We start from the raw sequence: 15,822 nt of genomic DNA, 5'->3' as shown, positions 1-15,822 counted from the left end.
GTTGTGTCAAGTCTATTTTATTATCATTACTTATTTTCTCGGTCTTTGTTGTTCGTCCAGTCTGAAAGCCCAATTCTTCCAAATATGTTTGAACATCGAATGTTTTATACACAAATGCAATACTATTATTTGCTTTGTCAATTGGAACAATTCGATTTTGTGTTTGAAGCTGTTTAAAATAATGACGTGTCTCCAGATTGTTTAAAATTACCTTAGGATTGTTGATTCAAAATCTTTTTTCAAATCAACGTCTCCTTTTTCCATGTTTCTCTCCCTCCTCTTACCATAAAGCCATTTATGTTCTTTCTTTGTTGTCATCCTTGTCGATGGTTTATCTTTTTCAGGTTTCAAAAGCACCCGCAGTGTTTTTAATCGAGTCTGCCCAATACATAGATGACGAGTCGACAGACATGCTGCATAGACTTTTGCTGTTTACAGACCGGAGCCTCCTCGTCATCTTGGCTATGCCAGTGGAATTGCGGAGTTCATTGTCACGGCGATTGTTTCACATGAGGTCTCTCATAATGAAAGTTACAATGTAAGTGATTTGTACGAGTTGCTCTCCTGCAACATTTTGGGTTTTTTCACATTCCAATTAACACCTTTTAATTGAATAAGTGAGAAATAATATACTTTGAAAATTTCACTCTCGTGACACAAACAGACTGAATAATTTTTGTAAGAGGTAGATTATCTTCTTCTTTAACGACCACCATTATCCCACCTTTCTTGTGTGGTCAGCTGGGGGAACCTTGCCCTGACTTCTTATGTACAGGGTGGCCAAGCCTGACGTTCGACTAGTTAGGGCAGGAATTTGGAATTTGGCTCTGGTGCCGGCGATAGCTTGCCTACTCTTCACGAAGGACACTGTGGGATCTTTACAATGCACCGACGAATGCTGGCAGACGGGAATCCCATTTAACGTCCATCTGAGGGACGGAGCACACCCTGTCCATGAAACATCCGACGGACGGCATAAATCACCCTGCTCGTGAAACACCGGACTGACAGTTTATGGCTTGTTCGGGAATCAAAACGAGGCGAGACAACTCAGAGGCGAGCATGTGTACCTTGTGGAAGCAATCTTTGTCACAGGAAAGTATAATTCAAATACAAGCTGTTTAATGAATAAAATACAAGACAATTTTGTGCACAGAAGGAAGACTTCGGCCAGCTACATAGTTGCAAGCTGAAGACTGAAAACTACATAGAATATTGAGTATATATACACTTTTTACCAAGATATCAGATGGACCTTTATGGACTTCAAATATGCTGCATAAAGGGATTTTGGTTTGTCATAGAATTTATTTACAGCCCCGAGAGGGGTGTGGGGAGGGGGAGAATAGGAGAGTCATGTTTTGCCCTACTGACTAAGATGGTCACCGGATACATAAAGTTTTTTTCAATGTTGTTTATGACTAAATCAGAGAAATGTGTGTATTCTGCTCTTTACTTAGCTTTCTCAGTTTATACATTGATTGAATTATTTGTCAAAGTGCTCAACGAAGTAAATCTTGCATTTTTACGTTATTATAAATTACATTTTAATAATTCAGTTACCACAACCTGGAGTCCATCCTGTCAACCCATAGAAATGAGACTATCGCAAATTGAATCTAAAATTATTTGAAGTCAGTTATCATTGGTGGGCATTTGAGTTACCTTCGTAGCTTTTGGAGCGTGACCCGTTGTTTCATCTTCTGTGCAGAATTCCCAACACAAGATTGGATGAAGCAGTTGCAAGTCAGAAAGAGTTGCAACTTTGTGAGTTTGAAAATGTTTTGTCTCTCCAATGAACTTCGTTTCTCTTTGTTGCTTCCAGTCATGTGTGAATGAAATATCAGAACTTGCTGAGTCCTGTAAACAGACATCTGTTCAATTTAACTCTCCCTCTTTGTTTTTAAGGACTGTGATTCACCTTTTGTAAAGCTCTGCACAGATCTCTTTTTTTTTTTTTTACAATTAAAATCTGGACTCTGCCCATCCTATCCCTTCAGAAAATGATTATTGTGGTCCACTTCTTGGCAGAGGATGAAATATTGTTTTGAGTGAGCTAATTAATGTATAGTATATGCCGTTTCATTATTCTAACTTGTCCCACTTTCAGAAGTTGCATGTCAGGAAACGCTTTTATCGTATAATTTTGGGTCACAAGTTTGAGTTTGCCTTGACTATAACTATGCCTATAACTTAAGTTTGCCTTGACCTGAAGACTGCTCACCAGAAGGGAGATGATGCATTTGTTACCTTTTGTCAACACTGCAGGGAATTGAGACTGACCTCAACTACACATTATGGAAAATGAAGCTTAAATCTTTCAATGATGAAGGGAACAAGGTGACGACAAAGGCAAAGGGTAAAGAAATCGGTTCGAAAAGTAAATGGAACCTTCTTGCCAGATTTGTCATCATAGGCAGAGGTCACAAAATTGATGTGAAGAACATAATGTCATATTGTTTTGGCCCACTTCCACTGGGTATCGCTGCACATGCTGGTTGCCTTGTAAAGACTAATAAGGCAAGGCGGCTGCATTAACTTGAATCAGCCCCGAATCATCGCCAAAGGTCGAGACATCAAGAGGGTGTCTCGATTGTGGATGAGATGGCCGTGTTGCAACAAACGAGTCCAAAGTACATGCCACAGAACATCGCTTAACTTGACAAGAATCTCCATCGATTGTTGAATTTTGCTTGCACTCATGGTTCAATTGCAGGACACTTTGCGACAGACAGATATCCAGCTGCAGAGTGCAATTGAAGAGCAGCAAGCAGCTCGAAGAAAATCAATATTGAAAAGCCAGACTAATTCCAAAACAGTGGAAAATTTTCCTGTCACATAGTGACAACAAGGAGCAGTTGGTTAAATTCCTGTTCAAGATGTAGCGCAAGTGTTGTGTTGGAAGACTGAAAGGTGTGACAGTAACTGTGGCTCATGCAGAACTCTGCCATGTAATCATTCCACAAGATGGAATGGTTCTTATAAGCGACATCGAAGAGCTGCACTGTTCACAGAGAGAGGCGGACACAAGGATGTTGTTACATGCGAGCTATATTTCCAAATCCGGTGGCAACAGTATCATTATCATGAGTCCTGACATTAACTTCAAGTCTTGGGGGCTCCAAGCTCTACTTCCACACTGGGAAAGAAGAGAATCTGCGACCTCTTCATCTCGAGGCTATTGCGCAACATCTTGGAGTCCACTGGTTGCCCTCCACTGCTTCATTAGTTGTGACTGTCAGTTCATTTTATAGTGAAGTCTAGACAAAGGCTGTCAAACTGATTACAGCCAACCCAACATTGTGTTCACCATTTCAATCTCCAGGGGAATCGTTCACAGTAATTGAAGACATTGTGTCAGATCTGAAAGTCTTTGTTTGCAAACTCTATTGTCAGTAGGAATACGCAAACATGACTGATGCCAGATATGCAATGTTCTCTTTGGTGACAAGGGCAGAGAATGTATTGTCACCAAATTGAGATGCCTTGCATAAGCATGTTGAGCGAGCCAATTTCCAAGCCACCATTTACAAGCATGGCTTCCAACAGCACCCAGATATTCCACCACCTATGGGACAGAGATAGATGCTGATAAATGATGCAGTTGATGTCCTGGGAATTGACTGCATGTAGATGCAATCAACAAAAAGCATCCTTGAAATTTCATCCTATGCATGCAAGAACTCTAAGTGCAGAGTCGGGGAAGCAGATGACAAATGCTGCTTCTCTTTAGACATTCTGTGCACAGAACTCTGCTCGCTCATGTCATACATTTGAGAATAAAAATCTATCAACTCCCACTGTTGATGATGATGTGGAGTAGACAGTGAGTCTGAGGACATGTGTGGAGGAGATGATGGGCTTGACTAGTTGAAGACGACGACATTTAAGAAGTCATTTTTCACGTGGTGTGGACAGTAAGCATATGCAGTAGATATACTGCCTTAAAGCTAGTGCCATTGTGCATGGTTGTGTTGGCATCAATCAGGAGTTGGCAACCAAAATCTTCATTTAGCCCAAAATGATACTCCAAATTTTGGGCGTGTAGTGTTGTCTGACGTGCAACTTCTGAAAGTGGAATATGTTAGAATAATGATAAGGCATATATTAGCTGCACTTTAAACACTATTTCATCACCTGCCAAGGATTGGATCACAAGAATCAATTTCTGAAGGAAATGGCCTGCATGTCTGCATGTAATGCACATTTTTTTAAATTCTTTACTTTCCACTTGCTCGCATGGTTTTTCACAGATGAACTGTTCAAGCTGTATTCTGATTCTCACCCCGATGTACTGGAAAAGTACGTGGTTGGAACGGTTCCCAAAACGGTGCAAAAAAGTTGGTTTGCCAAGAAAGGTGAGGCCAGAAGACGGGTGGTTAAGCTGCAAGTCAAGGCTTAGAAAACACAGGGTGATGACAATGATGGAGTATTTTAGGCTACTGGTTTGTTCTTGTGAATCACCATTCTCGCTCGGTGTTGGTTTGTGGAATAGTTATTTGATCTCTAATTTGTTTGTTTTTTTTGGTGTTTTCTTGACTTCTTGGCTGATTGGTTGGTTTGCGAGTTGACTGCTTTGATATTTTCTGAGCTTTGAAATTTACCCCTCTCATACCCAAGAATGGGGCATAAACGTACATTCCAAGTTCCGAATGATTCACGAGTGGAAATATCCCTTCAATGTATCACCATTCCATTCAAAGGGTGCTCCCCTGCGGTTCTTAACAAATCGGCAGGATTTTTTTTAATGTCGCAATGAGTATTATCACCAAATGATAGCAAATTACTTTTCTTCCCCCCCCCCTTTTTTACAGGGACTTGGACTCGACAGTTGACGAACGTACACAAACACACACCCACATACAGACAAACACAGACGGGTGACATTTGGGGAAGTGATGTAACTTTAAGGAGCACTCTATCAGTACCCGCAACACCATGTTATGACATTGGTTTCATTCCTCATGCATGGGGCAACTAAGGAGCATTTCACACACCTCGTTGCCCCCTCTTATCTGCCTCCCTTCTCTGTTCCCCGCTTCATAGGATGCCAACTCATGGCGTTTTCCTTGCTCTATTTTTTTATGCAAATGCAGGCATTCCACTTCCTGGTTCTTCCTGACAAGCTCAGTGCTCTAATGCCATTCCCATCATCTTGACACCAAGAAAATACTGTATAGTCTACAATTCCTGTCAAAAAACAAACACCTGAATCACTATATCAAAGTTAGTTTTCCCTGCCACCGCCTTTGATGTGCAATAATTTGGAGGATTCATGTTGTCTGCTCAAGCAGATGTAATTGATAGCCCTCAAAACTGCAAACATTCGCCGCATCTCACGAGGCTACATGGTCCTCTTGAGATGATAATATCGTTTTTATCGTTAATAATTTAATATTGAGGGACTGCAGTCGTAACCAGGTTGTGCTCTCCACTTGTTAGCCCATCCCCAGCGCAGCAGGTGATGGGGTTTTGCAATCACTTCTGTGTGTGTGTCAGTGTGTCTGTCTATTCCAGAACCTTATCATATGAGCTTTTGTCATCAGATTTTCATCAAACATTGTGACAATATGGAGAAGACTAATTAATAAATGTGTCAAAATGTCAAAGTGCAAGGTCACAGAAAGTACAAATAATTATTTATTTTGGATTATAATCCTTATTAGCCCATCTGGCACACAGTGTGAGACGGTGGTGTTTAATAATTGCTTCCGTGGTTCTTGAGAGGGCGTTTTGCGATTGTTTACCATTCGAGCTTTTGTCATCAAATTTCCTGCGGGAGGAGTGGTTCTTAAAACAGATGTCCACTGTCCTATCAGCAGCGTACTGGATTGATGGAGCTGTCAGGTTGGAGCATCGGCCTCGAATGTTTGAGGTCCACACAGCCAGGGTCAGGGGAGGAGGAGCTGCTGGTAGGGTGCAGGAATGTAGAAAAGGAGCAAGTGGAGAGTGCAAGGGAAGTCAGAAGAAGGTGGGGTTCGGGGAAACCAAAAGAGGAGGGGTGGGGGGGAAACAGAGAGGGCTGGATGAGGGGGAAGCATGGAGGGGAGATAGTACTGACATGGAGGGTTTTGCCACCATCAGTGGACGAGAAGAGAAATTGATGGCAGTGTGCCCACAGCCTCTGAAAGATTTCTGTCTGAAGATTCCCAAATTTGATCACACTGAGACCAAATGGGATGGGGGGGAGGGGGGTAAAAACATTCTCCATTGAAGGCAGAAGGAATGTGGAGCTGTTGTTTCGAGTGGGGGGGGGTGTGGTGTATGAATCTAAGCATTTAGGAATGAAAAGCTTTCAGAAAATAAACCTGGTAGAAAAGAAGCAGAGGAAACATTGGGATGAAGAAGAAAATGAAAGCATGGGTTGTTCCTGATAGAGTTGTAATAAGAGTGAGACATATTTTAAAAGTGTTTTTTTAATGTTAAGAGATTTTGAAGGAAGAAACATTTTATTCAGTGAAGATTCAGTGTGGGAATGTTGAAAAGGAGAAGGAATCAAGAAGAGATGAACAGAGTACTGCAAATTTAAGTCGTTTTGTTGCTTTTTTAAAAATGAACAGTGTGGAGGCTCATGTAAGAGCAAACACAGAACATATGGCAAGGGGAGCAGGAGATGAGAGAGGTGGAAGAGGGAAGCACAAGCCAGTGGGGAACAGAGACATGAAGAGATCAGTGGAAGGGAGAGGGATGGGGTGGGGTGCATGGGGTAAGCAAAATGGACACAACAGGTCGTTTCATGAAGGAAAGCAGGGAATTTGAAGGAGGTGGGTTTGGGGTGCATTAATGGGGGTGGGAAGAGATTATGGTTTTGGATGGGGGGAGATAAGAGATGGCGGTGAACAGCGGTTTTGAAGACCTGCAGGGAACAGTGGGATTGAAGAGAGTGTGGGAGTTTGTTCTAAAGGCAGGAAAAGAGAGGAATGAAAGGGTGAAGGTGAGCAGTGATTCTTGATTTTGGTAGTTTTACCAGAAAGGGTTTGCTGGCAGACATTCAGTGCACTGCAGAAATATGGGTGGGGGGGCGGGGGGGCAGATCGCAGACAGAGTGGGGGGGCAGGGAGGTGACGCTGGAGAGGAGTCGGAAGAAGACAGAAAGACCACCGACTTGCCAGTGGTGAGAGAGTGAGAGACCCAAAGACGCAGCCTCATCACGGAACCCACCAATGATCTTAAATGCCTTGGTTTCCACAGCATGAAGCCGAGAAAGGTGAGAAGTGGGAGCACCAGCCCAGAAGGGAGAGCAGTACTCCATCAGGCTGCAGATGAAAGCTTTGTCTGTGGTCAGGAGCTCAGGTGTGCCAAGGAAGGACTTTGCATGACGTGGGATGCCCAGTCGATGACCGGCTTTGGAGGACAGCTTAGAAATGTGGCTTTCCCAGGAAAAATCATGGCAGATCGTGAGGACCAAAAGCTTGAATGAAAGGACTTTATCAAGAGGATTGTTGAGAAAGTAGAAGGGGCTGGGGGTGGGGGGGTTTCCAAACGGTCCCTTTCGGAGTGACATGGTGAGAGTGTGAGATTTGTCAGGATTGAAAGACATGTTCCACGTCTTGGACCAGCTTGTGATTTTATCCGGATCTGCAGTGAGTGAAGAGGCTGCTGCTTGCCCATCTGAGGGATGACAGATGGTTTGGCAGAGGGTGAAGTCATCAGCAAAGAGTTTTTGTTTCTGCCTGTTTTGTTCATTTTAGTTGGGGTGAAGAAGAGGTTTGTTTTTTGTTGTTTGTCGTTTTTTGGAGTGAAAAGGGTGAGAGGATTAAGGTGAGGGATCAGAAATGAAAACACATGGTTGGAAAGGAGTCTACACGAAACACGTGTGGTGAAAACAAGCACAGTACATGTTAAGTTGAATGTTATTGAGCAAGCAGTGTACAGTATTTCAAGCAGTGTATATTTCAGATGCTTATTCATCATGGGACGCGGACCCTGTGTTACTTTAAGTAAGCGATGTTCCACGTCCAAGCATATCCAGTTCCGAGGCGAGTCCACACGTACATGTACACAGATAGCATACAGTCTAATATTAAACCACTACTGTTTGTCTCCCTCTTTGTTTGTCTGTGAGAAGGATAACTCAAAAAGTTTGGACGGATTCGGACGAAGTTTGGTGGACAGGTTGGATGTGTGATGAGGACAAATTGATTCGATTTCGGTGAAGATCTGGATTGGCCAAATGTTTTTTTCGGGTGTTTTTTAAGCCATCAGTCAGTCCCCATCAGTAACCATCAGTCCCCTGTAGGACTTCTTTTTAAGTGGTGCAGCAATTTCATTGGATAGCTTCCTTCAGTCGTGGGTGCAATTTTTATTTCTTATTTTTTCATCATGATGTTTGACAAAATAAATAATTATAAAAAAAGGAGGCGGCTTTAAAAAAGGGAGTGGGCGGGGGCAATCAACTGGTATTTTTTTTAATTATTACTAGTGCGGGCCCGTAGGTACGTAAACAACGACTGGATTGGGGCATTTTTTCACCCCCCCTCTCACCCCCTCCCCCACTCTCTCGCCCCCTTCTCTCGTGCCAGTACCCTCTCTCGTGGGTGAGGCGTGCCAGTATGTGCAACTTCGTTCCTTTGCTCTCGTAAACGACGACTGGATTGGGGCATTTTTTCAATTAGATCGGACCAACCGTATCGGAAATGGCCATAACTTGGGAAACACCTGGGAAACATACTCAGGTCCCGGTTAAATGTTAAAACCAATGTTAAACCAACCAATGTTAAATACAATGTTAAAACCAAGAGCATGAAGTTCCCACATTATTTGCTTTATGAAAACAACCCAACGATATGTGGACTTGCAAAGATAATCCCGTTGAGTAGTTATCAGAAAAAAAACCTTTCGTTGAGTATCGACAAAAACTTCTGAGCAGCTCGCTCTCTAAAATACCTCTCCCTATTCATCCTCAAGCCTACATCGTGGAACCTAAAAGAACTGGCTATGAGACAGTCAGTCACCTGATGTTGGGCCAGGAAAGGTTTGTGCATGCTTGGTCTTGCAAAGCAGGTCACTGCAAAAGATAGGGCCAAAAACGATATTTCGCATGATATTTCAAAAACTTGTGGACGGGTAATGACAAAACTTCGTGAACGAGTTGGGTTGGTGACAAGAACAAGCCGATTCGATTTTGGTGAAGGTCTGCATGCGGATCGAGCCTTTCAGTGAGATCTTCTGTTGTTAAACTCTTCATCAATCCATAAGATATTCACAGTACTGATGTTATTGGCAAGCAGTATTTCAAATGAATGTCGCGAGGACTTTTTGGATAAAATTGTCACCACGTAACATGACAGTGTAAACCAAATTATTGACATGAAACTTTTTTAAATCAAATTAATTTTTTGTTTTCAAAAATATGACATGATTGATATTCCAAATGTGTAATGCTCAAAACATATTTTATTTCAAAATGTAATCATTGATATTTATGAATTCGATTTTTGATGCTTGTGTTTCCTTTTTGAACATTTCTATTGACTGGTCCATCGTTTCACTGTTCCACAGAAACCCAGTGGAAAGAGCTTCTCAAACAATTTAAGATTTTCAAAAAGAAGTCCACACCACAGAGTGTGCTTATTTTTGAAGGACATGATGGGAGTACTGAAACCATCATGCAACATGTTTGCAATAAGTTGGAGGATAAAAAGAAGAGGAAGAAGTTCTACAAATATCATCGGTATGTTTCAGCAAAAGTGAAGATTTGTTTGTGGTTGAACTGCCAAAAAATCCTTGTAGAGAGTGTGAGAAGTCATTAATTGGGAGCTGAAGTTTGATTGCATCATAACTGAAGCCTGGCAGTGCTGCTGACATGATGCAGTGCCCCTATGCATTCAGGCAGGAACTTTTAAGCTGTTCGGTGTTGGCAATAACTTGTCACATCTTCACAAACGACACCATGTGATCTTCAACGTCCACCAACTTATGCTTGCTGACAGGATTCTCAATTTTCTATTTACTTGAGGGATGGTATCAACATGCATGCAAAGCACCAGGGTGGTAGTTTATAATTGGGCCAAGATTCGAACTCGGGCCACACGAGTCAATGTAAAATGGTTTGAGTTATCCACCGTGCAAGATCACAAGGTGCTGACGCTTCGATCTGCATCAGTATCTTGTGATCCTTCATCGTGGATCACTCTCTCCATTTTATTCTTTCTTTATTGTTGTTGTTGGTGTTGTATAGCTCCAGACAGTTCTCTCAAACAGGCCCATGGCAGAGAGACAGCTGACTGAACTCCCAGGAGCGACCGAGAGACCCCCCACCCCCCCCAATTTCAGGATGGTGTACCGCAGCATTCGTGAAGTCAGAGCCACGACAGATTTAGAGAGAGAAGAGACAGAGACAAAAAGAATGTGCCAGTCTGGCGATTGGCGCTCTGACAGTGACCACACTGCCCTGACCAATCCAGGCAGAAGGAAAGAGCCCTGATCAATCCGGGCAGAAGGGAAGATTTTGCTCCCACCTTATGTTGGGGGACGTGGGTTGGGGGCAGGGGGGGTGGGGGGTACAGCCACTGCGAAGAGTCATCCCTGATAGTCACTTCTTATATTAGAATTCTCTTGTGCTGCCAAAGTAAGACTGATAGTTTTGTGCAAGAATTAGCAACTACATTTAGAGAGGTCAGAGGTGAGTGCATGGACCTCTCTTCTATCATGCAAGCCCCCCCCCCCCCACTCCTCCCTCTGTCGTTAATACGTCCAATCATAAACTTGTTTGCTGTGCAGCTATATTCATTGGTGGTGCCTTCACTTCTGAATGCACGAACATTGTTTATTTTCTCTAAGGTGGACAAACAAACTGAATTATCTCCATTTTTGTGATTCAATTGTAATAACTTGTATCTTACTTCACTCCAGGTTTCATGCCTCCCGTGTTCGTAATGTTCAGCAACCAGCGTAATGTTTTTGAATTCTATATTTTAATCCTGATAAGATAACTTGAAAACTCCATTTGTCCATTGTCAACAAGGAATGTTGGGCATTAAGTTATATGTGAAGAAAGCTCCCCCAGCCTTGGAGGTGAAAAAGGCTTTCAAGTGTGTTTTGCCAAGTTTTCTATTATGATCTTCCTCTTTAGGATTGTCCCTCTGAAGCTGACCAACAGAAACGGCAACGCATTGAGGAAGATGTACGAGATGCTGCCCAAAATAAACGAAGACGTTTGTGCATATTCTCCAATTGACATTGCCAAAGCTCTTCTTGCCGAGGTGACAAAAATCAATCATTTAAATAATAAACTGAAATTGACCAATTCAGAACTTGATTAGACACACACACACACACACACACACACACACACACACACACACACACACACACACACACACACACACACATACACACACACACACACACACACACACACACACACACACACACCTCTTTTTTCATTTCTGTTCCTCATAATTTTATCACCTACACACATGCACACCATCCTTTTTGTAAACTGCGCAGTAACGGCTATGCGGCTATGCCTCAGATAATGTAACAGAGACATCCCCTTTGGATAACTCCGACAGGACGGCGTGTCTTCAAGAGACTACAGACGCTGCTTGCAACTCTCAAATCTGGCCGGATCTTCGCGCCCATGTTTGTTTTGCCATGCTTTAACCGCATCTGAGATCGATCTTCGATAAGGAATCTGAGCTGCCCAAACGCCTCAGCAATCTTGTGCCGCCATCAGAACGGACAGAATAAGTCAGGACACAGTTTCTCATAGCAATGGCTTTTCGTGGCAGTCACAAAAAAGAATTTACAATGGCAGGCAAACAGGTATTTCCATGGAGAGAACACAATGGAATGACACAAATGTACAACAATTAATCACAGCACGAAAACAGTACTTCAGAAAGTATTTACACCCCTTGACGTTTTCACATTTTGTTGTTGCAATCTGAATTTAAAATGGTTTATATTTAACTTTTTTGTCACTGATGTCCACGTAATACTCCATGATGACAGTGGAATTTTTTTGACAGATTTTTCAAATTAATTAGAAATGAAAAGCTGAAATGTCTTGGGTCAATAATATTCAACCCCTTTGCTATGACACTGCAAATTTTGCTCAGGTGGATCTAATTTCCTTTGATTATCCTTGAGATGTCTCCAACTCGATTGGAGTCCACCTTTGACCAATTCAATTGATTGGATATGGTTTCGAAAGAAACACACCTTTCTATGTAATGTCCCACAGTTAACAGTGCACGTCATAGAAGCAACTCTACCAAGAAGTCCAGGGAACTGTCTGGAGAAGTCTGGACAGGGTTCCCACTTATTTTGAGATGTCTTTTTTCAGGACTTCTTAAGGACTTTTCAGGGCAAAAATAACCCCTTTTTAAGGACCACATCCTAGAAATTCCAGGGGTAAATTGAGGTGAGTCACCTAGAAATTAACAAAGATAGTAAGTTTACAAAAAATCTATTTTAATAATGAATATACAGAACACAACAGGAGCTTATTCAGTTGACAAGGCACAACGCGCCACACAGCCAATTGGCAAATTCACTTCACAGTGACTGTAGAATCAGCCAAGAGCAGACACAAGTTTTCAGATGGCAGCACTCTCAATGTTAATATGTTGTTATGTTAAAATGTTATTGTAGGTGCTGCCACCTGCAAAGTTGCAACAGCTCCTGACTGCTTCTACACTACAGAACAGTACATTTTGTAAGCTACATGTCATTGTAATATCCAATTAGGACATAGCAGGCAATGATTTAGCCTTCTCCTCAATTTCTCTTTCTAGAACTTTGAGTTCCCCCCGTTTTTGCTTGGCAGAGTGCCTGAGAGCATTTGATTTTCCCAGAAGACTGTGGCTAGTTTTGCCACCTTTTGCCTCAGCCTCGTCTGCATATTTTTCTGACAATGTGGTCAGAACTTCGATGTCAGTTTCCAACACCTTCTTTCTCTTTTTCAAACCATCCACTTCATCTTCAACCATTTTTCGTTTTCTTTGGATGGCTTCTTGCCCTTTCTTTCTTTTCTCTTCTTCAAGATATTGATGGTATTTATGTCGAGAACTGTAGGCTGAGGATAGCAGTTCCTTTGGAATTTCAACTTGAGCATTCCACCCACCAGTATAAAATAATGAATAATCTGCCTCAGTGCCACAAGCATGCCTTCACCCAGGTTGTCCTTCTCTATCTGTCTGTTGAGGGAAAAACCCCTCTCAACAGACACCTGACCATGGGAAACTAGCAACATTTTACAAACTACCCGCCACAACTTCTCAAACTTCTTATTTTTGGACAGTTGCAAAAGTTAACAAAAAGTTGTTAACCCTTTTGGACAGAGGGTTAGTTGCAAAAGTTAGGACAACTATTTAGGGACAAGGTTGTCCTTCTCTATTTGTCTGTTGAGGGAAAAACCCCTCTCAACAGACGCCTGACCATGGGAAACTAGCAACACTTGACAAACTACCTGCCACAACTTCTCAAACTTCTTGTTTTTGGACAGTTGCAAAAGTTAACAAAAAGTTGTTCACCCTTTCGGACAGAGGGTTAGTTGCAAAAGTTAGGACAACTATTTAAAGATTATTCCATTTAATGTATTGTAATTTCGTAAATACACTATTTATTTCGTAAATACACCATATTTCATAAATACACTATGACGGGTCTCGCTATTGGCTTAATCAAGGCACGTGACGAAATATCAGTTTTTTTTCTTTTTTCTTTTTTCTTCTTCCTCTTCTTGTTCTTGTTCTTGTTCTTCTGGTGAAGACAAAACCTTGAGGACGCGGCTCTTGGACACATTTGTCCTTGTTTAGAATATTAGTGTGAGGAAAATAAAACACCCTTCACCAAATAACAGGAAAATCTGATTTTTATTGACTTTTATTGACTTTTGAACATTTTCCTGAAATTTAAGGACATTTAAGTACTTAAATTGTACAACTCAGAAATGTTGGACTTTTATGGGTTTAAAGGACCCGTACGAACCTCGTCTGATATAGAATTGTGAGGAGGCATAGATCTGGGGAAGGGTATAAAACAATTTCTGGAGTGTTGATAGTTCCCAAGAGCACAGTGAGCCACATCATTACGAAATGGAAAGTATATGCAACTACCCAGACTCTTCCTAGAGCTGGCCGTCTGACCACACTGACCAAGAGGGTAAGAAGGACCTTGGTCAGGGATGTGAACAAGAACCCAATGACCACTCTGACAACCACAGAGTTCCTTGGCTGAGATGGGAGAACCTTCCGGAAGGACAACAGTCTCTTCATCACTTTACAAATGTTGGCTTTACGGGAGAGTGGCCAGACGGAAGCCACTCCCGAGAAAAAGACAAATGACAGCTGCCTGAAGTTTGCAAAAAGGCACGTGAAAGACTCTGATAGCATGAGGAAGAAGATTCTGTGGGCTGATGAGACGAAAATTGAACTCTTTGGCCTGAATGCAAAGTTCTACGTCTGGTGGAAACTGAGCACAGCTTATCACCCATCTAACACCATCCCTACCGTGAAGCACGCTGGTGGCAGCATCATGCTGTGGGGATGCTTTTCAACAGCAGGGACTGGAAGATTTGTAAGGATGGAGGGAACAATGAATGGAGCCAAATACAGGCAAATCCTTGAGAACCTGCTTCACAGTGCAAAAGACGTTACACTGCATCATAGATTTATGTTCCAACAGGACAATAACCCCAAACATCCAGCCAAAGCAACAATGGAGTGGTGTCAAAACAGGAACGTGAAAGTCCTTGAGTGGTCCAGCGAAAGCCCAGACTTGAATCCCATTGAAAGTCTGTGGAAAGACTTGAAGATTACTGTTCACCGACACTCCCCATCCAACATGGCAGAGCTTGAGTGAATCTGCAAGGAAGAATGGGAGAAAATCCCCAAATCCAGATGTGCGAAGCTGACACAGACATACCCAAGAAGGCTCGAAGCTGTTATCGCTGCCAAAGGCTCTTCTGCAAAGTATTGACTCAGGGGGTTGAACACCTATTGATGCAAGACATTTCAGTTTTTAATTAGATCATGTGGAACATCGTTCTGGGGAGCCTATGGGATGGCGTGTCTTCCGTCCATCCATCTGTCCATCCACAAACATATTTGCAACTTCTTCTCTGAAAGTACACAATTTTGATGAAACTTGACCACAACCTTCATCACTTGTGATGCATCAAAGTTTGTTCGTGCTATTTAAAATAAAAAAGAGGTCTGAGTGGGATCACGGGGGGGAGGGGGTGGGGAGTGTTGGGGTTGCCCCTCAAAATAGGTCTTTGCTATAACATTGGTTCATTGGTACATTTCGCTGATTATGTCCTACATAGACTTCCTCCTCAGTATCATTTTTCCTCCAGGTGAGTGCCCAGGGGTATTGCCCCCTCTTTTGTTATAGTTTATTTGCACAAATGTCTCATTAACAATATTTTTATTTTTCATATTGTATTTCACAAGTTCTATTTGCTGTCGTTTTATGTTCTTGAAGAAAACTTGTCATAATCTGTTACCTGTCACTCCCTGTTTTAGCGTACTTCGGACTCGCTGTTTTAACCTCTTGATAAGATCAATGATGTGTATGGTTGGTCTCACAGTCCAAATTACGACCTTTTCACATCTGCCTCTGTCTGTTTGTCTGTCTGTGAGCACAATATCTCATAAAGTTGGAGATGGTTTCAGACTAAAGTTGGTGGAAAGACTAACGTTGGTGGAAAAAACAGTTTGGGTGTATGTGTGATTACGACAAATTTGTTAGATTTTGTGAAGATCTGGCTCCGAGAATATTTTTTTTTAACGATTCTTCACCATTGAGAGATGGGACCAAAAACGATATGTTGCATATTTTTAAAAATTGTGGGCATTTGAACACAAAACG

The 15,822-nt window shown here is 42.1% G+C and overlaps 1 protein-coding gene across 1 annotated transcript in view; it reads left to right on the top strand.

Annotated features, from left to right (window-relative positions):
• Positions 1-358: 358 nt before the first annotated feature.
• LOC147019190 (uncharacterized) overlaps positions 359-15,822 on the top strand; it is a 15,948-nt gene continuing 484 nt past the window's right edge. The window contains exons 1-5 of the mRNA XM_085900057.1: positions 359-538; positions 1,712-1,767; positions 4,254-4,358; positions 9,502-9,673; positions 11,075-11,204. Coding sequence (XP_085756183.1) covers positions 411-538; positions 1,712-1,767; positions 4,254-4,358; positions 9,502-9,673; positions 11,075-11,204 — 591 coding nt within the window. The 5' untranslated portion in view covers positions 359-410. The remainder of the gene's footprint in view (positions 539-1,711; positions 1,768-4,253; positions 4,359-9,501; positions 9,674-11,074; positions 11,205-15,822) is intronic.

This window comes from Eptatretus burgeri, chromosome 10 (assembly GCF_056783735.1).
Source record: "Eptatretus burgeri isolate ZD-2024b chromosome 10, Ebu_testis_v1, whole genome shotgun sequence".
NCBI classification, from domain to species: domain Eukaryota; kingdom Metazoa; phylum Chordata; class Myxini; order Myxiniformes; family Myxinidae; genus Eptatretus; species Eptatretus burgeri.
Note: the sequence above shows the minus strand (reverse complement) of the source record. Positions and strands in the feature narration are given on the sequence as shown.